This window comes from Coenobita brevimanus, chromosome 66 (assembly GCF_032717465.1).
Source record: "Coenobita brevimanus isolate Jiangsu-jjx chromosome 66, ASM3271746v2, whole genome shotgun sequence".
In the NCBI taxonomy this organism is placed as follows: Eukaryota; Metazoa; Arthropoda; class Malacostraca; order Decapoda; family Coenobitidae; genus Coenobita; species Coenobita brevimanus.
Window position 1 is genome coordinate 39,065,307 of NC_137019.1, and position 22,321 is coordinate 39,087,627.

The window sequence follows — 22,321 nt, forward strand, 5'->3', positions numbered from 1 at the left end:
AAATGAAACCCCAAGCATGTTCAAGGATGATGCAGGATTAATCTGAATATTATTAAACATTAGTGGGTATACCTGTGGAAGATTTTGTCGGGTTGATAGGTGTAAGAACTGAGTCTTAGAAGCATTAAAGACAACCATATTATTTTTACCCCAGTCAGAGATATGAGCCAAGTCAGACATTAGGTGTGCCATAGCCTCATCCCTTGTTTCTTGAAGTAACTGTTGAGATGGGCGTTGCGGGAACCGAATGGAAAGGTGAAGGGTGGAGTCATCAGCGTATGAGTGGATAGGGTTAGATGTACAGCTTAGAAGATCATTGATGAATAAAAGGAAGAGAGTTGGTGATAGGACAGAGCCCTGAGGAACACCACTGTTGATAGATCTAGGAGAAGAACGATGGCCGTCTACGACAGCAGCTATAGAACGACCAGAAAGGAAGCTAGCGATGAAGGTACAGATAGAAGGATAGAAACCGTAGGAGGGCAGTTTGGAAATTAAAGATTTGTGCCAGACTCGATCGAAAGCCTTTGAGATGTCAAGTGCAATGGCAAAGCTTTCGCCAAAGTCCCGAAAGGAGGATGACCAGGAGTCTGAAAAGTAGGTGAGAAGATCGCCAGTGGAGCGTCCCTGACGGAACCCATACTGACGATCGGAAAGAAGGTTGTGATAGGAAAGATGCCTTAAAATTTTTTTATTAAGAATTGACTCGAAAACTTTTGAAATACAGGACGTTAAAGCAATTGGACGATAGTTGGAGGGTTGGGAGTGGTCACCCTTCTTTGGGACTGGCTGAATGAGAGCAAACTTCCAGCAAGAAGGAAAGGTACAAGTTGACAGACAAAGGCGAAATAGTTTGCCTAGGCAGGGTGTAAGCACAGAAGCACAGTTTTTGAGAACAACAGGAGGGACCCCATCAGGCCCATATGCCTTGTTAGTACTGAGGCCAGTAATGGCAGAAAATACATCAACTGAAGAAATTTTAATGTCAGCCATGAGGAAGTCAGAGGGGGGAAGTGATGGAGGAACAGCACCGGAATCGTCTAAGGTGGAATTGGAGGAGAAAGTCTGTGCGAAGAGATCTGCTTTATTAGTAGAAGAAATAGCTACAGAACCATCAGAGTAGAAAAGAGGAGGGAAGGATGATGAGGTAAAGTTGTTAGAAAGATTTTTGGCAAGGTGCCAGAAGGAGCGGGAAGAATTCGAGTTGGAGAGTTGAGAGCATTTAGTATGGATGAAATTATTTTTAGTAGAGCGAAGAACAGACTTAGCACGATTCCGGGCAGAAACGTAAAGATTATGTGATTCAGGGGTGGGTTGGCTCCGGTACCTTTTGTAGGCCTTCTCCTTGTTGCGGACAGCATTAGAACAAGCGTGATTAAACCAAGGCTTTCTTGCGTTAGTCAAAGGATATGAGAAAGGAATGTATGCTTCCATGCCCGAGAGAATAACCTCTGTAATGCGCAAGGCACACTCAGATGGCTCACGGCCATGGAAGCAATAATCATTCCAGGGAAAATCAAAGAAGTACTGCCTGAGGGCCTCCCAGTCCGCAGCTCCAAAATGCCAGAGACGACGTTTCCCTGGAGGGTCCGCAGGCCGTACTGGAGCGATAGGACAGGTTAAGGTAATAAGGTTGTGATCGGAGGAGCCCAACGGAGAGAAAAGATTAACAGAGTAAGCAGAAGGATTAGTTGTGAGGAAGAGGTCAAGTATGTTGGAGCTCTCTCCAAGGCGGTCAGGGATACGGGTAGGGTGCTGTACAAGCTGCTCTAGGTCATTAAGGATAGAAAAGATGTAGGCTTGTTCACCAGGTGGATCCGTGAAAGGAGAGGAGAGCCAAAGGTGGTGGTGAACATTGAAATCTCCAAGAATGGAGATTTCAGAGAAAGGAGAAATGGACAGAATGTGTTCCATCGTAGAAGTAAGATAGTCGAAGAATTTTTGATAGTCAGTAGAATTAGGGATAAGTAAACAGCACAGATATATTTAGTCAGAGAATGACAGGAAAGCCGAAGCCAGAGAGTGGAGAATTCAGAAGAATCAAGTTCAGGAACACGAGAGCAAGATAAGTCGTTGCGTATGTATACACAACAGCCACCTTTGGCTTTGAAATGAGTATAGAGAAAGTAGGAGGATACAGAAAAGGGTTTGCTGTCAGTTGCCTCAGACAGCTGAGTCTCCGTTAGAAAAAGAAGGTGAGGTTTAGAGGAGGAGAGGTGGTGCTCAACAGAGCGAAAGTTAGAGGAAAGGCCGCGAATGTTGCAGAAATGAAGAAAAAGAGAGTCAGACAGTGGTTCCAGGCACCTCGAGTCGTCACCGGGAGAGGGGCAGATGGTGGGGGCATTTATGGTCCCCCCCCCTGGGGACTCTGAGGCTGGGTGAATTGACGCCATTTTGGTAAATTTTGAATAGGAAGTGTAGTGTGTACTGTGCATGTAGTTTGGTGAAGATAGATAGAGAAATTTGTACTGGAGAGCATGCTGGCCTACTCTCTGTGTAACTGAGACACTGAAAAAGTTCAGCAAAGGGGGATGGTCAGGAACTAGTCCTGAGGGCTGATGAAAGGGAGCTCCAGCACTCCCTGTCATCAGCTTTCCATCCACCTCGGGAGTACTGCCCTGCTCGACTGGTGCTACAGGTATATGAGGGAGGGGGGGGTGAGTTGGGGGGAGGGTAGTCAAATGGTGGGTGACAGAGCGACTTGGAGGCGTTCTGTCTGCGGCCACCCTTTTGCGGGATTAGGGCGTCGGGCTATAGATAGATAGATAGTACGTCAAGACAATCATATTATGGGTTAAGGAACGTGATGATAAAAAGTGGGAAAATTTTCAGCAGGAAAAGGTAATTTACCACCCTGAAAATAGTCAGAAGAATACAGAAAACAAACTGGAGGAATATGAACTGAATTGGTAAGGTCCCTCCACTGCTTTAAGTAAAGCGTACATTTACCGAAATGGCAAAAAAAAAAAGCATAGCATAAAGAAAGCACCATCATAAAGATTTGGAAGGACCGGGAGAAGATAAATATCGTGCGTAGGAAGTGATGCAAATCTGGCAGCTGTGAAAATTTATATGTTATCCTGAAACTGACTGAGAAGCTTTTAGGGCGTTATGTGGAGCGTCAGAGAAAGCAAACTCTCACTTTTACCCCTTCTAACCACCTTACCCCACGTACTTTACCTCCACCACGTACACCTATACGCACCATCAGGTAAAACACTGAAAGAGATATAACTGTTGTAATTAAAAACATCAATGGTATTAAAGGTAGCATGAACAAAAAGAGAAGTTGGACTGGGTCAATGCCACCTCCGCTGGGTGGCTCCCCGGTATTTTCCTCCCGCCCCCAACCCCAATGTTGTCAAAGTTTCGCCTTTTCGTATCATGTGGCCTTTGGGAGAGACATTAGGCTGTATAGTTAGACTAAAATTTACGGGTCTGGCTGTTTTAGGGAACGAAATGGAGCGAAAATGTTTGCAAACCAGAAAAAAGGTACTTTTTCATCCATGTGTTCTCCTGAGTTAACGTTGCGTTTCACATTCATTGTTCGGTATCGCTCTTCCCAACACATTTCGGACTGATTGAGCAGTTTAGCCATATGCTTAGTCTGTCAGAAATGTGTTGGGAAATGCGATATTAAACGAAAAATGTGAAACTGAAAGCTAACTCACGAGAACACACGGATGAAAGTAATTTTTTCTGGTTAGCACAAATTTTTGTTCTATTTCGTCCCCTATAACTGCCAGACCAATAAATTTTCATCTAACCATATGGCCTAAGGTCTCTCCTGAAAGCCACATGATATGAGAGAAGGCGAAACTTTGACAAAACATTGGGGTTGGGGGGTGGGAGGAAAATACCAGGGAGCTACGTATCAACAAAAGGGTACCCAGCCCAACTTTCGTTTTTGTTAATGCTATTTTTAATACCATTGATGTTTTTAATTACAACAGTTATATCTTTTCAATGTTTTACCTGATGGTGGGTGCAAGTGGGGGTAATTTACATGGGGTTAGGTGGTAAGTAGGGGTAAAAGTGAGAGTTTTGGAAAGTTGCCAGAACACATTGTACCATTATACATGTAAACATATTGTCTGAGTGATGCGGATTTGAGTATCACAGTCCTTGTCCAGTCCCTATTGCCCTCGGTACTCAAGGTTTGAGTGTGTGTATATATATATATATATATATATATATATATATATATATATATGCAGTAATCCCTCCAATATCCGATGTAATAGAGCCATAGGCAGGTCTGGATAGTGGTCCTGTCCGGATATTGGGCCCCAGCTTATGGACTTGTACTTATGGACCCAAACTCAGAGAAACACCTATACAACTAACTCCCTCTGGACATGCATTGCACCTATTTAAGACCCAAATCACACCAATAAGGGACATAAAAGACTGAAATAAATGCAAAAGAACCATAAAATGAGGTTTTAGAGGTGAGTTTATACAATATTAAACATTCTGGGTACTTACAAGTCCCTGGCTCCTGGACTGGTTTGAACCGCCAGTTTGCAGTCCACAGTTAATCCTCTGCACTCTAAATTCTAATTTCTTAACACTGCACAACACTGTAAATTCCCGTGTGTTCTAGTGGTGAGGTATTGCAGTTTATTCACTGTTTACTCACAAAAAACAAGCACCTGTGGCTTGCACTGGTATCAGCATCTGCTCTCGATCAGAGTTAGGCTGTGACGGTTGATGATGGCAGGGTAACAGAATTGCCAGATCGCAACGGCCACATTACCAATCTCCTCAACTTTCATTACCAAATTTAACTTTTCATTACCAAATTCGTAAAGCTAGCATTTATTCTTCACTAATTATATATACAAGTGGAAATACATGTAATCACTCTCCTTATAATTAACAGCATGTTGATTATTTTCACGCTATGTAGGGTAGCAGATTAATCAGAGAGAGCAAACAATCCACCATCTCCATCATGTGTATCCTCATACATATGAAAAATCCATTTGATAATGCATTATTCTGATACATTACCAAACGAATTTTTCATTACCAAATTGGCCCACACTTGGTAATGAAAAATACCAAATGGCAACCCTGACAGGGGAGGAGGGAGGAAGGAAGGGGTGAAGGGACCATGGTGTAACAGCTGTTCGGTGCCAGGCGGCAATTTCAAATTACGGGTGGGAAAAAAGTCAGATTTTTTTTTAATTTTTTGCGGTTTTTGGCCCATTTTGGGAATATTGGATCCCAGGACAATTATGTCCACTTAGTGGGGATGTTTGGATATTGGGCGTTCAGATATTAGAGGGATTACTTTTATATATATATATATATATATATATATATATATATACAGTATTTATATTTATATATACAGTATACACTCAATCCTCGTAAATCGCGGCAATTTGGGTCTGGACCACTGCTGCGATTTACAAATTCCGTGGTTTATAAATAGTAACTCTTATGTGAAAAATGAATTTGAGTCTGGACTTCGGCCAACCACCCCCCACAGCATCCTCCCTACATCTGTCTAGGCACCATCAAACACAAACATACAAATTTAGGAATATTCAGTGCATGTATTTAATAGAAATAAGCAATGTTAACGGATCTCACCTTAATCCTATGATGATATTGCTTAAGTGAATGGAGTGGGGTGGTGCTGGGAAGAGCTTAGAACCTCTCAGCACTTGTTCTTCCCAAACACTTCCGCCAGCTTTGAAAACTTCTCTCCCTTCTCAATACGACAAATGAGCTCCAAACGTTGACTGTACGACAATGACGGCTGCTTCTTGATGCCATACTGCTTAGAGCGCTTCATTGGGGGTTCGGGAGGGGCCATGGAAGGTAGGAGGCAGGGGGGAAGGTGCACAAAAACTGGCAGGTAGCTCCCGTACTCCACAGCGATGGTCTGTAGTGTTCGGACTGGCGGGAAGAACAACAACAACGTGGCCGCATTAGTATGCACACTTGCCACCAGGAATGGGTGGTGATTGGTTGTTGGGTCGTGATTTTCAAATTGAATGCCGCGGTTTACAATTCTCCTTGGAAAAGGCCCGCTTCGGTGCCTAGGTCCGTGATTTTCGTGGCTTAACAGCGATTTAAGGGTGCCAGCAGTCTGACAGCCACTTAGCTGTGATTTACGAATCCGTGGTTTATAAACACGCGATTTACGAGGATTGAGTGTATATGTATATTATCATCATCAGCCATTTGAGTGTTCACTGCAGGACTGGCCTATCCCAGCCGAAGTGGGGATGATACAGCCTATGTATCTCTACCAAGTGGCTTAGGCTGTCTGGTAGAGATTGTATGTAGGGTGAGAAGTGCTTGTAAGTGTGTTTGTAGTGTTGAAGTGTCTTTGGATGTGTGTGTAGTCTGTGAACCAAGTGTAATCTGCCCGTGCAAGCTGACATATATACAAATGTATATATATATATATATATATATTTATATATATATTTATAGAGATAGATATATACAGTAACCCCTCCAATATCCGGATCAATAGAGCCATCGGTAGGTTCGGATATTGGTTTCGTCCGGATATTGGGCCCCAGCTTATGGACTTGTACTTATGGACCCTAACTCAGAGAAACACCTATACAACTCCCTCCGGACATGCATAGCACCTATTTAACACCCAAATCACACCAATAAGGCACATAAATGACTGAAATAAATGCAAAAGAAACATAAAATGTGGGTTTAGAAGTAGGTTCATACATTAATAAACATTCTGGCACTTATGGACCCTAACCTAGCCTAACTCTGAAAAACACATTCCTACTGCACATGCATGAGGTAAGTATAGTATGGAAAAAAGTACAGTATGACACATTCTGGTAAGTATAGTATGGAAAAAAGTACAATATGAAACATTCTGGTAAGTATAGTATGGAAAATAGTACAATATGAAACATTCTGGCTACTTACAGCAAGTCCCTGGCCACCTCGATGAATAACCGCCTCCTCTCAGACTCTGACAGTAAGAACGATTTCCTGAAGCACTTGCACTACACTCTTCCTGAAGTCTTGCACTGAACTTAGTCAATAACACACAGAAGTCCGTTCTCCTCACAGTGTTCACTTTAGTCCAAATAATGTTCCATTAAATTTAAGTGTTGCACATTAACTTTTCCCAAGTTTTTTTTAATTTTCCAAAGCCAGAACAAAGAAGGTTAGTTACGTTAAATTTCTTTTCTACTGAGTCTTTTCTCTCATTTCGAAAACCTTAACACAACACACCGTTTTTTTCACTGCACAACACTCAAAATTCCCGTGTGGTCTAGTGGAGAAGTTCTTGCTGTTTATTCGCTGTCAGAGTCCGAGAGTATCACTGGCAGGCGACCAAGGGGTGCATCGGTGGGTCGTGGTGATGGCGTACCGACTACAGAAGACTCTGAAGACAGCCGCAAACTCACGTCGAGCGGTGACTCCACTGTAGCTGATGTGCTGGGCTGTGGCTCGGAGCATGAGGGCCTGTCTTGGGGAGGCAACGGAGTGGAGCCAGGGCTAAGCACAGCGGGGGTCACGGGCCTGAAAAAACTGTCAATCGTTGACTGACGCAAGGACCGACGATTCTGGCGATTGATGATGCGCTGCCGGAAAGCACGCACTTCCTCCACGAGTCCCAAGGGCCCCATCTCCCTGTCGCAGTCCGGGTGTTCCAGGTAGTCTAGGACGAACTCTAGATGTTCCCGGAGTGCGCTCAGCTTGGGGATGGCTGGAGTAGTGTCCTGCTGAGAGGAGTCCGCATCATCATCGCCTTCGTCGTCGGAATCTTCAAGTTCGGGACTGACACCAGCAACCGAAGACGCGATCTCGACATCAGACAACGTCTGATACCCAGGATCGCCCTCGTCGTCGTCCAACCACTCACGAACATCGTCCACATCAACATCGTCGCCGTGCGTACGTAGCCGTGCATGGAAGTCATCCACGTCAAACCCTAGGAAATCGTACTCCACATCTGTTCCGAGAAGCAGATGAGACCAACCATTTTCAAGAGTTTTCACAGGGCACTAGCCCAGTTGTACAGCGCAGACGATGTTGTAGCGGCGAAGGTTTTCCAAAGTCCGCTTGCCTCGAGTGTCACGTCCTTCCCTGCGCTCGTCCTCGTCCTCGAGAACAACCATCACCTCGTCCAGGAACTTCCGACGGTACAGGCGCTTTGTTGCCACGATCACTCCTTGGTCCATGGGTTGAATGAGAGCAGTCGTATTAGGTGGCAGAAACATGCACCTAATACGGCCATTCTCAGCAACCAAGTCCTTGTCGCACGGGTGGGCTGGTGCATTGTCGAGGAGAAGGAGAGCCTTTACCTGGTCGCGAGGAATTCCCAGTGTCTTCGTCTGGTACTGGATGACCTCCTTGACGAAGTGACGGTGAAACCAGTCTTTGAAAATCACAGCTGTGAACCATGCTTTCAAAGAATGGTACCAGACAACAGGAAGGACATCCATCACCCCACGAAGGCACCGAGGCTGCTTTGCACGGCCAACAATAACGGGCTTAAGCCGGTGCATGCCGTTAGCATTGGCACAACACAAAGCAGATATCCGTTCCTTAGAAAGCTTGCAGCCAGGTACATGCTTCTCCGTCTCATCGGCTAGAGCGTTCGTTGGCACCGAGCGATAGAATAGGCCAGTTTCGTCAGCGTTTAGACTTGACCGAGAGTGAGGCCCTCCCTGTCGATCAAGCCTTTCACCTTGTGCCAAAACTCGTCCACTCCATCCTCGTTAGCGTCCAATGCTTCGCCATGTGCTTTATGGTTCGTAAGGCCATGTCGCAACTTGAACGCGAAGAGCCAACCCTCGGATGCCTTGAAGTCTAGGGCGTCGTGAAGCCTTGCAAACTTCTCAGCAGCAGCCTTCAGCTCCGTTCCACGTACCATCACACCAGCTGCACGTTGCTGTCGATACCAAATCAACGTGGAGCGGTCGATTTCTGCATACTTGGGGGTAAACATAACCTTCCTCTCCACGTTGCGTTTGCTTCTCGACGAGAAGTCGCCGTGTACTGCATGAGCTTGTCTCGGGAACACTTGATATCGAACAAAGTCGACCGGGCCAGGTTGATCTCGCGGAGAATGCGTGAAGAAGACCAACCCGCATCAACTTTCTCCAATATCTCCCGTTTCTTCTCCAGAGTCAACACCACTCTCTTCCTTTTCTCAGGTGGCGGGGCCATCATCACACACACTAAGAGTAGGGCAGAGAGCAGCAGGAGGCCTTGCAGCAAGTACGGCACCACCACAAAAGCGAGCACGTGGGCAGCCATGGCGAACAGCGTAGGTCCAGTCGCGGTGAGAGACAGGCGGGAAGTGGGGAGGATGCAGCAGCGCTCTATCGGACATCGGAGGAATGACGAACCAAAACAATGCTCTCATGCGGCGCGCGCGGCAAGTTCAAATTACGGACGGCAAAAAATCGATTTTTTTTTTTTTAATTTTTTTGGATTTTCGGACCATTTTGGGAATGTTTGATCCCAGGACGATAAGGTTCGGTTAGTGGGGATGTTCGGTTATTGGGCGTCCGGATATTAGAGTGATTACTGTATATATATTTATAGAGATAGATAGATAGGTAGATCGACACACACACATATATATATATATATAGATACATGCAGAAACTTCACTTCATCATGAAGATATGTATGCAATATAACCACAGAAGAAATGAACGGAGCAACAGTGAATACTTTCGTATATTACATCTTCAGACAGAATGAGACTGAAAAATAAAGGATAGAGGTCTTTTATGCACACCTGCTGCAGGGAGTGGCACACAGAACAAAGGACGACCTGAATTCAAACTGGTCGATACACAGAACAACAGGTACCTGACTTTTCACCTGTGGCTTAACTTATGCAAACCTGCAGCAGGGAGTGCCATACAACAAAGGGTGACCTGAATTTAAAAATGAGCAATGCACAGAACAGTAGATACCTGATTTATTTCCCTAGGAATGTACCTGACAAAAGGGGGTAAATACTGTGGCTTAACTTACGACCTTGTGGCTAAATGTTAGGTGTGTCCCACACAGGTATGACTGCACTACCAGGAGACAAGGAACAATAAGTTGTTAGTGTGGGGGATACTGCTGTAAAATTAATTCACATAACAATTTATCACACTTAAAATGACCATAGCTCATGTTTACACTCATTTCATATGTGCCAGAAAATAGGCAAGATTCTATTACATTTCATTCATTAAAGCTTTTTGATCATGCTAGAATCTTAGAACCTGCCCAGTCAAGATGGTGATCACTGGATGCTTGGTGCTGAAATAAACCACTACTCTGTTAGGCTGTCCTTACACTGTATTTATGTTGTGAAATTCTAGTTTCCAAATCTTTTCTAGATTGTCCTGTGTAAAAGTTGTTACAGCTTTTCCACGGGATTTTGTAAACAGTGCTTGAATTACTGAGTGGACTGTTCTTGATGAGGGTTTTTTTTTATGGTGTTCTCATACAGTATTTGAATACTACTCGTACATTGTTTCATCAGTATGTGAACATCAAGAAAATTTTCATGGAAGGGGAGGACAAGAGTTCTTTGACTGTTCTGGCTATAACGGACTGGCTGGGGTCCTAGCCATTCCGAAAGAAGCAAAAGTCCGATAAAAGTGACATCTGGACATCCCCCTGCTAACCCGGACTTTTTCCGATTTACATATCGAAGCAGTTTTCTCCATAAGATACAGAAGAAAAGCCAGAGATGTGTTCCAGGCCCAAACCCAAACTCCTATATACCTTACTTAGTCAACAGATACTGACACAGAAACATCATAGGTAATGTCATTATCCTCACAAGCAATACTATTCCTAAAAAATTAGACAGCAAACATCACATGCAGGTAGGTAAGGCGGTGGGAGGACAACTGACAGGCTACAGCCAGGCAGGCGGCAGTGAGCTATCTGGGGGCGGGGGAGGGCGGAGGGACGGGAGGGAGACAAGCAGGGGAGGGGGGGAGGGAACGGGGAGGGTTACAAGCAGGGGTGGGGGAGGACAGGGGGATGGGAGGGAGACAAGCAGGGATTGGGGAGGTTGAGGAGATGGGGAGGGTTATATAAGGGTGGGGGAGGATGAGGTGGGAGACAAGTGAGGGTGAGGGAGGGTGGAGGGAAGGGAAAGGCAGGGGGATGGGGAGAGAGATGAGCAGGAGTAGGAGAGGGTGGGGGGACAGAGAGGGAGACAAGATAGCCAAGCTGCCTGTCTACCCCCCCCCCCCATTTCACCCCATCTTACTTACTTGCTCACTTACTCATTCTCTCTCTCTCTCTCTCTCTCTCTCTCTCTCTCTCTCACACACACACACACACACACACACACACACACACACACACACACACCTCTTCTCCCTTTGTCCCCAACCCCCCATGCCTCCTCCATCCCCATCCTCTGCCATGCTCGGTGATTTTTTTTTAGTCTGGCGATTTACTCGAAAACAATTGGTCGTATCAAAATGCCAAAAAAAACACAAGAAAGCTCCTGAAATTCTGCCTCTAGACATATGCTTTGCTGTTACATGGTGTGGGCAGAATTTTGAACTTGAATGTTCGGAAGTTATTTGAAGCAATTTTTACTCTTGAATAAGTATTATTGTCACTGCATTTCTGTACTTTTACATCAGTTTTTTGTGTTTTTATTAGAGTATCTTACAGCATAAACACCACTGAAGATTTTGGTATACAATTTATACCAATATAACCATCTTCCAGGGGCAAATTTGGCTGTGGAATTTTTTTCTTTGTGCCTGGGCAGAAGCCCCATAACTGGCATGAAGGAGGGATGAGGGGAGTATAGAGGAAATGGAGGGAGAATCGAGAGAGCTGTGTACACCACCACATCTGCATTCAGACACACTCGTTTCTAACCTTGGGAGAGGGAAAGCAGTTAGAAAATACTTAGTTACAACTTAATTTTAAACACTTTTCTAATACTGTAGTGCACATTTTATACATCTTATTACAGTATTTACAATCTTACAAACTACTGATGTTCACTTTCTCTGTATATTTCACTTATCACTCGTCACCCTTGGTCTTTTCCAGATATATGAGAATTTAGTCTGGTCAGCTCCTTGACCCTGGTAAAAGCAAATTCTGGTACTGTACATTGCAGTTTCTGTTATATTAAGGGTTTACTGTATATGTATATGAAATGCTTCCCAAAAGTTGCCAAAACTTTGACTAAAGAAGGAAAAAGTCAAGACCATAATAACCACCATCCCATTCTGAAACTAAACGGAGAGGTGTTAGTGTGAGAGAATGGGAGTATAGATAGGGTATATGCATGGGAGTAGGTGAGAATAAGAGGACAGAAGAAAGAGTGTGTATTGTTGTGAAAAGAATATAAGAGAGTAGACCAGGCTTGAGTCTCTAAATGTCTAATATTAAGATTTGGATGGTTAGGAGGAAACTTAAGCTGAATGATGGTAAAACTGACATCATCATCATCAGACGAAACAGAAGGAGTGATGACACTGATAATTTTTTTTATGCAAAGAAGAAGGAATGAAGGGCCAGGAGCCTGCAAGCCATTCCTTCCAAGAAAAAAAACAAAACCAGTATGAAAGAGAGCCAAATTCAAGATCCGTTCATTTCGAGATGCCTGGACACACTGAGTTTGAAAGACTGGAGATCATAGGAAGTAGGAAATACAGACAAAGGGAGACAGTTCCAGAGTTGACCTGTTGCATAAATGAAGGACTAGGAGTAATGGTTAACCCTTGCATTAGAGAGTTGGGCAGAAAAGGGATGAGAGTTTGTTGCTAGACAGGTGCTATGCACTCATCGTAGGGGTGGAGGGATGCTAGCAGACAGTTCACAGGAGCAATGACCATTGAAGTGGCGATAGCAAAGAGATAAAGAGGCAACCGTGCGGCAAAGAGACAGAGGTTGAAGGGAGCCAGTAAGAGGAGGAGAGTTGTTTTTGTTTTTGTTTTCATTTTTGAAGGCTCCCACATGCTTGCATGCATCGGCCTTGGTCACCTAATGGCGGCTCTCCATGCTCCACGATCTATTGCAGCCTTCCTGTTCATTTCCTTAACCCTGAGGTCACACTTAATGACCTTGTCCCACGTCTTTCTTGGTCTACCCCTCACAACCCCACCCCCAACATTAACACTTCTCACCTTCTGCACCCAATTATCATCCCCCATCCTCTCCACATGCCCAAACCACCTCAATCTACCACTCCTCATCACAACCCCAATACACTCCAGTCCCATCCTACCTCTCAACTCTTCCATCATAAACCCAGCCCCCCCAGGCCTTGCACGCAGGGATGCACTGCACATCCACCTAATCATTGTCATTTCTGTACGTCTGAGCCTACAAATATCCTCCTCCTTTACTGCCCAGGTCTCACCACCGTACTGCATTACACTCCTAACTCATGCTGCATACAAAGACCCCTTAGCATGTAGGGAGAGTCCTTTCAATGTCAGGAGAGGCAACAGCTCCCTGAACTTCTTCCAACCACTTCTCACCCTAGCCACAGAGCTAGCTCCAGCCCCACCTCCAGCACACAACATGTCTCCCAAATAACAAATCTCTTCCACACACTCAAGAAACTCACCAGCAAGTTCAATCCTTTCACGCCTGACAATCTCCACCTGCTCTCCCCGACACGCCGTACACATAAAATCAGCATTATCTCACAATCTACCTTTGATACCACTACATCTCTTGTGCACCCATTTATCACAAACACTGCACAAGATGGAATTACTTCCCACGCCCTTGTCACTCAGTGTAGATTCACCCACAGGCAGAAGTAAGAGGAAAGAATGAAGGAAAGAAAGACAGAAGAGGGAGTGTAAAGTCACCTGTAGATAGAAGGACGAGGAAAGAATGAAGGAAGGAAAGACAGAAGAGGATGGAAGGAAAGAAGGATGGAGGAGAGGAAAGGGCAAACACCTGAGAGCAGCACTACATCGAGTGACCAGATGGCGACCGTCCCCACCTACGTTAACTAATAAAGTTAGAGAAAAAATAAAGATACTACTGGAAAGCCCATAAAATTTTCTATAAATTCTGTCATTGGAATGTTTGTATAATGATACGTTTGGTGTACAGAGCTTGCCAAACATCAGGAAATTGGTAAGTTAGGAAACTTAGATTTTCATTGAAAAAAAAAAAAAAAAAAAAGTCACTGATATTCTTCTAATGCAAATATCATAAAACATATCAGAGAATCTGTAAAACAACTCTTTTATGATTAGTCTGCCACATAGCAAGCCAAATTTATTGCATTATAGTTACCTCTCAAATAACGCGAGGGTTAGGTTCCTGGGGAGGTCGCGTTAGTTAAAAACGCGTTTTTTAAAAACAATTTTCCCATAAGAAACAATGCTAATATTGGGGGTTACGTTCCTGGACTCAGGGAAAGTCTACCCATTTGGGGAGTTATGCTGTTCTAAACTTAAAAGCAACAATATTAATTTCAAGGAAAATCCACATAAAAACAAAAATAGTATATTTGGGGAGAAATAAACAACATTTGAGCCCTTGTTGGGACGAAGCATTGTATACTTCTCCCCAAATACATACCGTTTTCGTTTTTTAAGTGGATTTTCTTTCAATTCTGCTTCATTCACGGCATTGTGAAAGTTCCTCAACATTATTAATGCATTAGTAGGTCATAAAAACAATACAGTAAAAGCAACATTTTCATTACAGTAAGTAGGTCACAAACAATAACACCACACAGCCTCACTTCATCTATGCATCATTTGTCGTCTGCTGCTGTCCCTCCTGACCCCACTCCCCCACCTCCCACCTCTCCACACCCTGAATTTGTTGTCCTTCTCGCTTTGCTGTCCCTCCTCACTCTGCTGTCTTTCCTCTTCCTCTTCCTCTGACTCCCGTGCTGCTGGTGATGAAGATAACTCCCTTAAGTTTTCTGTCTTCTTCATAAAGAACTGCTTTATCTTGGTCTGAGTGGTTTCCTTCTATCTGTTCTGCAGCATCAAGTTGTAACAGTTTAGACCTGCCATCACATTCCGGGCCAAATTTTGTCCGGAAATGAGCCAAATTGCTCAGAATGGGGCCAAACTTCATTTTCGATTATCATAGCTCGAATAAAACCAGTTTAAGCAACAGCCAAATAAAAAATTGTATTTATGCATAAACTGCCACACATGGTCTATCAGCTCGGGATTGTCCATGGCGCATGTGGCTAATTTGAAACCATCACGTATGTGTAAAGTCGCGTTAAATCGAGAAACCCTTGTTAGTTAAACATATCTACTTAAATATTTGCTTGTGTTAAAACGAAAATGCGTTTTTTAAACTTGCGTTAGTTGAGAGGTTACTGTACTTTAGGAGCCTGTTAATTTTTTATAGATAATGTAGAGTTTTTTTTTTTACAAAAAATCTCTAAATAAGAATCTAATGAACTGAATTTGATGAAACTTATGCATAATCATTCATATAGGTCAATAATTTGTGTAAATTGCATCCTCCTAGCAGTAATAGTTTAGGAGCAACATGTTGAAAAACACTATGTCCTTAATTACTGTGTTGTGCTTCATTACATCAGTAGGATGGAAGAGATTATAGAATTGAACCCTTAATAGTCATTCAATTCACAGGTGGGAATGTGATGTGCTTGGATCTTTGGGGACATCAGGGAGGAGCATCCTTGCAGGCACTGCATTTCAGCTTTGCAGTGGGTGCTTTCATTGTACCTCTTGTCATCCAGCCATTTTTTGTGGGACTGCATCCAGCAGAACTCCACAACAGCAGTACATCAAGATTCTCTCCCCCTTTCACCACACAGCTGAGTAGGTTGGTGCGGGATTTAGGGTCTCAGATCTCCTCTTCTGAGGCCCCACCCAATATGAGCACTTTTTCTGTAGACGCAGTGTCTGATGAAGCCCTCCAGCATCTCACATTACCAAATAGTATTGTATCCAAAGAGAAGAGTGCACAATCTAAAAACAAGCTTACTTTAACATTGCCAGATGTTGACCTGACATATATAACACATTATCCAGAAACAACAGTCCTTGTGACAACTGCAGTTTCATCAACTACAAGACCAGCAAAGAAAAAGCCGGAGTATACTAATGGTAATAAACTAGATTCTGATGTACCGGTACCCCAGAAATGGAAGAAAACTTCAAATACCAAAGCTAAATATCCACCCGAATCTGAAAATGAAACTGAACATTCACAGGATGTTCCCACAACTTCTTCCCAACCTCCAAACACTCAGCCCCCTTCTACAACAACAGAATCTGAGGTGACTGAGACAGAGCCCATTATCCTTCAGGCTACTACTCAGCAGACTATGAATTATAACTCAGGGAGTTCTATAAGTGAAGGAGCAGTCATAACAGAAATAGAAAATTATTCCACTCAGAGGTTGCCAATATTAGTACATAGTACTTCTGCTACCAGAACTACTTCAACCACACCCAGATTTCCCACAACGATAGCTTCATCATCTGTTGTAACTAGCAGCACTGTTTCTACACATACTATTTCATCCAGTACTCTCCCAACAACAGCAACCACATCCACAACAACAGTAAGATCCCCTTTCACTACTTTTACTATAGCTCCCAAGAAACCCATCACCCCAATACCTGAACTGGTAAAAGAACAAACAGATGATGTAGTTTACTTAGGTAATGGGGACAGAGCACAAACTCTGCTGGACCCCAACATAATGAATGATAGTGAAAGGCAGGTGCATGAGGGAGATTTTATTCCAGAACCTGAAGTGCAACATGTGAAAGAAGCTTTTGATGTAACCCATGAAGAAGCAGATGTGGTCAGTACTGCTTCATCTGTCCACCATTCATCAAAGCCAGGCACTTACAGCAACAGGAGTGATGAAAGTAGTAATTACTTGGACGATATGGCCCAGCGGTTCAAAGATTATGATCTGACCAAAGTCCACTTGGCTTACATATGCATTGGTATATTTATCATTCTCAATGCTTTAATATCTGTTGTAATTCTTTGTCATAATCCTAGAGAAACCAGGTCTAAGCAAGATGATGGAAGTATGAGTAAGATACGAAGGAACAGAATAATTGTGTTTACTGTCATATTTTTAGTGTTTATGTTTATGGCAGAAGCATTACTAGGCTCTGTCCATCACCTCCTGGCTTCTTCTGCAACTGACTATGGACTAGATATAATTCAGGAAAGAAAAATTGATGGTCAGGCATTATTCTGGGGACTTGTGTGTCTTGTAAGATTCTTGTGTACTGTTGTTTCTGGCTGCCTGAGAGTTAAACCAGGCAAGTTGCTTATTGCAGCTGTCTTATTTTCTTTTATTGGATCTGTATTTTTAGCCATAGGGTCTTTTGGGAAGGAAGACTTCATTTGGGGTGGAGTAGTGTTTCTAGCCTTGGGGCTAGCTCCAATCCTGCCCACTAGTTTGCTGTGGATGGCTCAGTACATGCGTATCACTCACCGTATGTGTGCTCTCATGATAGTCCTGGCATCATTCGGCAACTCCTTGGCGCACTCTTTATTGACTCAAGTAGCAAGCAGTTCACATATGTATGCTTACATCCTGGTGACTGTGAGCTTTGTTTCACTTTTCTTCTTATTGATGTCAATATGTGTGATATATTCTTCCCAACGCAGTAAGAGCCTAGGTGTCCCTGTGGGCTACCACCTAGCCCGGCAGCATGAGGAGGAGGACAGTATTGAACTAACACCCTCAGGCAGTGCAGTTTTTACTCCACATGACACTAGGCTCAGTGAAAATGGTGAGGCTGGACAGTCCTTACTACTAGATTAGTTGTGTAGTTTATAAAGTTCTGTATTAACCTTTGCACACTTAACTTAAGCTTTTGCTACAGAGTCAGTGTTAGAGAAAGAGTAGAGCATAATGAATCTAGTCATTATTTTCATAAGTTTTTTGCAATAGGATGTTATTGTGGTAGTAGGTGGATAGGACTGGGTAGCCAGACACTGACAACACCAGCATCAACCAAACATGACTAATACTAGTAAAGAGCCAAAGTGACATAACATAAGCATCACAATCATGTACTGGTTCTAAACAAACATAGCAGATTATGCCACTTGACCCATTACAGTGAATCGAAAGGGGTTAATCAGTTTAAAATTGGTTCATGGATTTGTTACAGGATGTAATAAAAAATCAGAAGATTTAAAATTAGTTTCTTTCGGTTCCAAGCGGATGAAAAGGAAACAAAATGTGCGAAAAACTAATAAGTAGTATCCACAAATCTCCTGCCTCACCATCACCAGTATGTAGCTTTTCGTTTGTTTGTTTGTTCGTTCATTCATTTTTGAAGGCTGCAACATGCTTGCATGTGTTGGCCGTGGTCACCTAATGGCAGCTTTCCGTGCTGCTCAGTCTGTGTCAGCTTCCCCGTTCAGTCCCTTATCCCTGAGGTCACACTCAATGACCTCATCCCAGGTCTCTTTCGGTTTGCTTCTCACAACCCTGCCCCTAGCATTAACACTTCTCACTTTCTGCACCCAATTATCATCCTCTATCCTCTCCACATGCCCAAACCATCTCAATCTACCACTCCTCATCACAACACAGATACAGTCCAGTCCCATCCTACCCCTCAACTCATCCATCATAAACCTACCTCCTCCAGGCCTCACACTTAGGGATGCACTGCACATCCACCTAATCATTGTCATTTCTGTATGTTTGAGCCTCTGAATATCCTCTTTCTTTACCTCCCAAGTCTCACTGCCATACAGCATTACACTCCTAGCACATGTTGTATACAAAGATCCCTTAGCACGGAAGGAGATCCCTCTCAGCGTCAAGAGATGCAACAGCTCCCTGAACTTCTTCCAACCACTCCTCACTCTAGCCACAGAGCTAGCTCCAGCCCTGCCTCCAGCACATAACATGCCTTGCAAATAACAAAACTCTTCCACACCCTGAAGAGACTCACCAGCAAGTTCAATCCTTTCACACCTGACAATCTCTGCCTGCTGTCCTCTACACACCCCACACATGAAATCAGCATCATCTCGTAGTCTGCCTTTAATACCTCTCCATCTATTATGCACCCACTTATCACAGACACTGCACAAGATGGAATTCCCACGCCCTTGTGGCAAATCGTACATGGCCACTCCCCCTCATCTTTGACTGTACTGCCACTAGCCCTAGATACCACCGTTTTTATCTGCATTTACTCTTAAGCCCTTGCACCCCATACCATCTCTCCACTTCCTAAATCTTTCCTCTGCCTCCCTTTCATTGTCCGCAGTCAGTACCAAATCGTCATCATACAGCATCTCCCATGGAAGTTCATTTCCGAAGTCACGTGAGAGGGCTTCAAGTACCTTGATAAACAACAAGGGGCTCAAAACTGACCCCTGTTGCACACCAACATTCACTTAAAACTCATCACTCAAATCTTCATTCACTCTTACGTGGGTGCGAGCACCCACATACATGGCCATAACCATCCTAACCCGCCACTCCTCGATAACAAGCTTTCTCCTTATCCACTTCACCACCTCTCTAGGGACTATGTCAAAGGCCTTCTCCAAATCAACAAAAACAAAGTACAGTTCCCTTTTCTCTCCTATATATATATTTCCTGAAGCTATAAAACAGTGAATATGGCATCGGTCCCTTTGCCTGGCATAAACCCAAACTGTACCTCAGCATTACAGTATTCACTCTTTCTCTAATCATACCTTCTAGAACTCTCTTCATTACCTTCATTATCTGGTCTAAAAGCTTTATCTATCTATCTATTGCCAGACGCCTCAATCCCGTTTGGGGTAGCCACAAACAAATCGCCTCCAAGTCGCCCTGTCCCCCTCCATTTCACTCCCCTGCTCTAACTCACACCCCCCTCTCTCATATACCTCTCCACCCCATCCCTCCATCTCATCCTCGACCTCCCCCTCCCTCTTCCCCCCTCCACCTCACTCACATACACTCTCTTCATCAGTCTTTCACCCTCCATCCTCTCCACATGGCCAAACCACCTCAGTGTGTTACTCATAATTTTCCTATCACATCCACATCCACACCACAATGCTCCTTTATATCCTCATTTGTCAGCCTGTCTCTCCATGTGACTCCACAGGCTCCTCTTAAATAACTCATTTCCACTGCTCTCACTCTTGACTTGTGTCCTTCTAACAACGTCCAAGCTTCACTTCCATACGTTAGAGTTGGTATCACAATACTGTCATATAGTAACTTTTTCACTTCCATGCTCACTTCCCTGTTTCTTATCACTGCTTTCAAAGAACCAGCAATCTTTCTTCCCTGCTGTACCCTTTCAAACAAATTAGACCAGATCTTTCATATGGATGAGACTGGTCTTTTTTGGAAGTGCCTTTCCTCTACCACCTTCCTGATGAAGAAGGAAATCTCAGCATGTGGGTACAAGGCATCCAAAGAGTGTCTTATTTTACTGTTGGCATGCAATGCCACAGGCAGCTGTAAAGTAAAGCCTTTGGTTATCCATAAGTTCGTATGACCCAGGGCATTGCAGTATGACAACATTGACAGTTTGGGCGTGCATTGGATGCACAACTCAAAGGGCTGGGCTACATCGTCCTGTTTGCAAGAGTGGTTCGACAACATTTTCATTCCAGCCACTGAAAGATATTGCAGGGAGAAGAATCTGGTATTCAGAGTGGTGCTGCTGCTGGATAATTGTTCATTGCTATCCAGCATATCTCTTTGACCATCACCCTGCAGTTCATGTTGTGTTCCTGCCACTCAACACCACCAGTCTTGTACAATCCCTTGACCAGTAGGTCACTGCCACATTTAAGGGGCACTACTACACGCGAACTTATGACACAGTGTGAGGGGCTACAGATCAGGGGGCTGAGGTGACAGCACTTGCATTGCAGGGCTGGAAGGGAATGAACATTAACTCTGAAACACCCCCAACACCAAATCCACATGCCAAGACCCTGAAACAGTTTTGAAGGATATCTGTCTATTGCCAAACGCTATAATCCTGTAAGGGGTGGTCGCTTGTCTTTGAGTTGGTGGTTTTATAGGGAGGGGCACTAACGCTCCGCCAACCTGCTTGCTGACGTAGAGAACATGTTTGGGTTGGTAATATGGTTACTACCCAGTGTTATAATTGGTTTCCTGGCTTACAGGAAACATTAGACTGGTCACAATCTAAAGCCACTTGAAAAGGGGAGAAGAGGAATAACAAGTGACAGGAAAGATGAGAGAAATGGAAGAGAGGAGGACAGACACAGAAAAAGAATAATAAAAGTTGGAGGAGGAAGTAGGCGCACATCAAGTGAGTGAATGATGGTCACCACCACCTACCACAAAGTATTTATGTATTCTAATTCACATTTACAGCTTTCAGGGGTGAGTTTATAAAAATGCCCAGTAGATATGGTAATCCAGGAAAAATAACATGTAACCTGTGAAAGACTCATTTGAATAGAAAATATGGAAAGGGCACACATGTTTGATAATGAATTAATGAAAAACTACAGTAACACCAAACCTGATTCCACTATGGCATAAGTTAATGTGTATTGTATGTCCCAACTGCAAGAATATGCGGCAATCCAGTCATGGATGGTGGCTCATTTGGTAAAGAGGTGGACACAGCCAGAGTTGAGAGTCACCAGCAGCTGCAATCCTTCACTTATGTTGCTGCTGTTGTTGGCAGTCGACATTAAAGAAGCCATCGAAAGCATCATTGCTCTCAGGAAAGATGTCACCAAGCAGACTGTAAAGCATGGATGGAGGAAACTACTGCCCCATTATCACTCCAGCTGTGCCATCGACACCTGTCATTAATGCACTACATCAGGCAGCAGAGGCAGCTCGGCAAGTGCCTGGTGAGGGTTTTGGTAATGCCACCAGTGAGGATATTTTGAGTCTATTTGACACTACTCCTGAGATGACGCTTTTGGCCTCATCAGACATTTGGACGGGGAGTGCCTGGTACCCCAGGACACACAGGAGGAGCCAGAAACAGCAAGGATTAAACAGATTGCCGGGCTGACATGACAATACCTGAGTCTAAGAATAGAGAATGCTGGCCAAATCAGGGACTCATTCATGTCAGTTGTGCTTGACATTGATAAGTTACATGCACTTCAAGCTGACATTGACTGCATCCTCTGGGAACAAAAGGAGCTCCTGGTGAAGATTAATGAGTCGTGCCAAACCCTCATCGCAGCCTACCTTCCTCTTGCCCCAGCCCCAGTGCCTGTCCTGCCATGTCTGTCTCCCCAGCCTTCCACCTCTGCACCATTCCACTTGCCACCACCTAGGCAACAAGTGACGATGATGGGGGGAGTTACCTTGAGGGGTTTGAGGCACTGCTTATTCCCTTCTCTAGCC

General features: G+C 44.0%; 1 protein-coding gene across 1 annotated transcript in view; it reads left to right on the top strand.

Annotated features, from left to right (window-relative positions):
* LOC145405350 (uncharacterized) overlaps positions 1-17,767 on the top strand; it is a 47,858-nt gene extending 30,091 nt beyond the window's left edge. The window contains exon 4 of the mRNA XM_080276761.1: positions 15,597-17,767. Within this exon, the coding sequence (XP_080132887.1) occupies positions 15,597-17,767 (2,171 nt within the window). The remainder of the gene's footprint in view (positions 1-15,596) is intronic.
* The last annotated feature ends 4,554 nt before the right edge of the window (positions 17,768-22,321 follow it).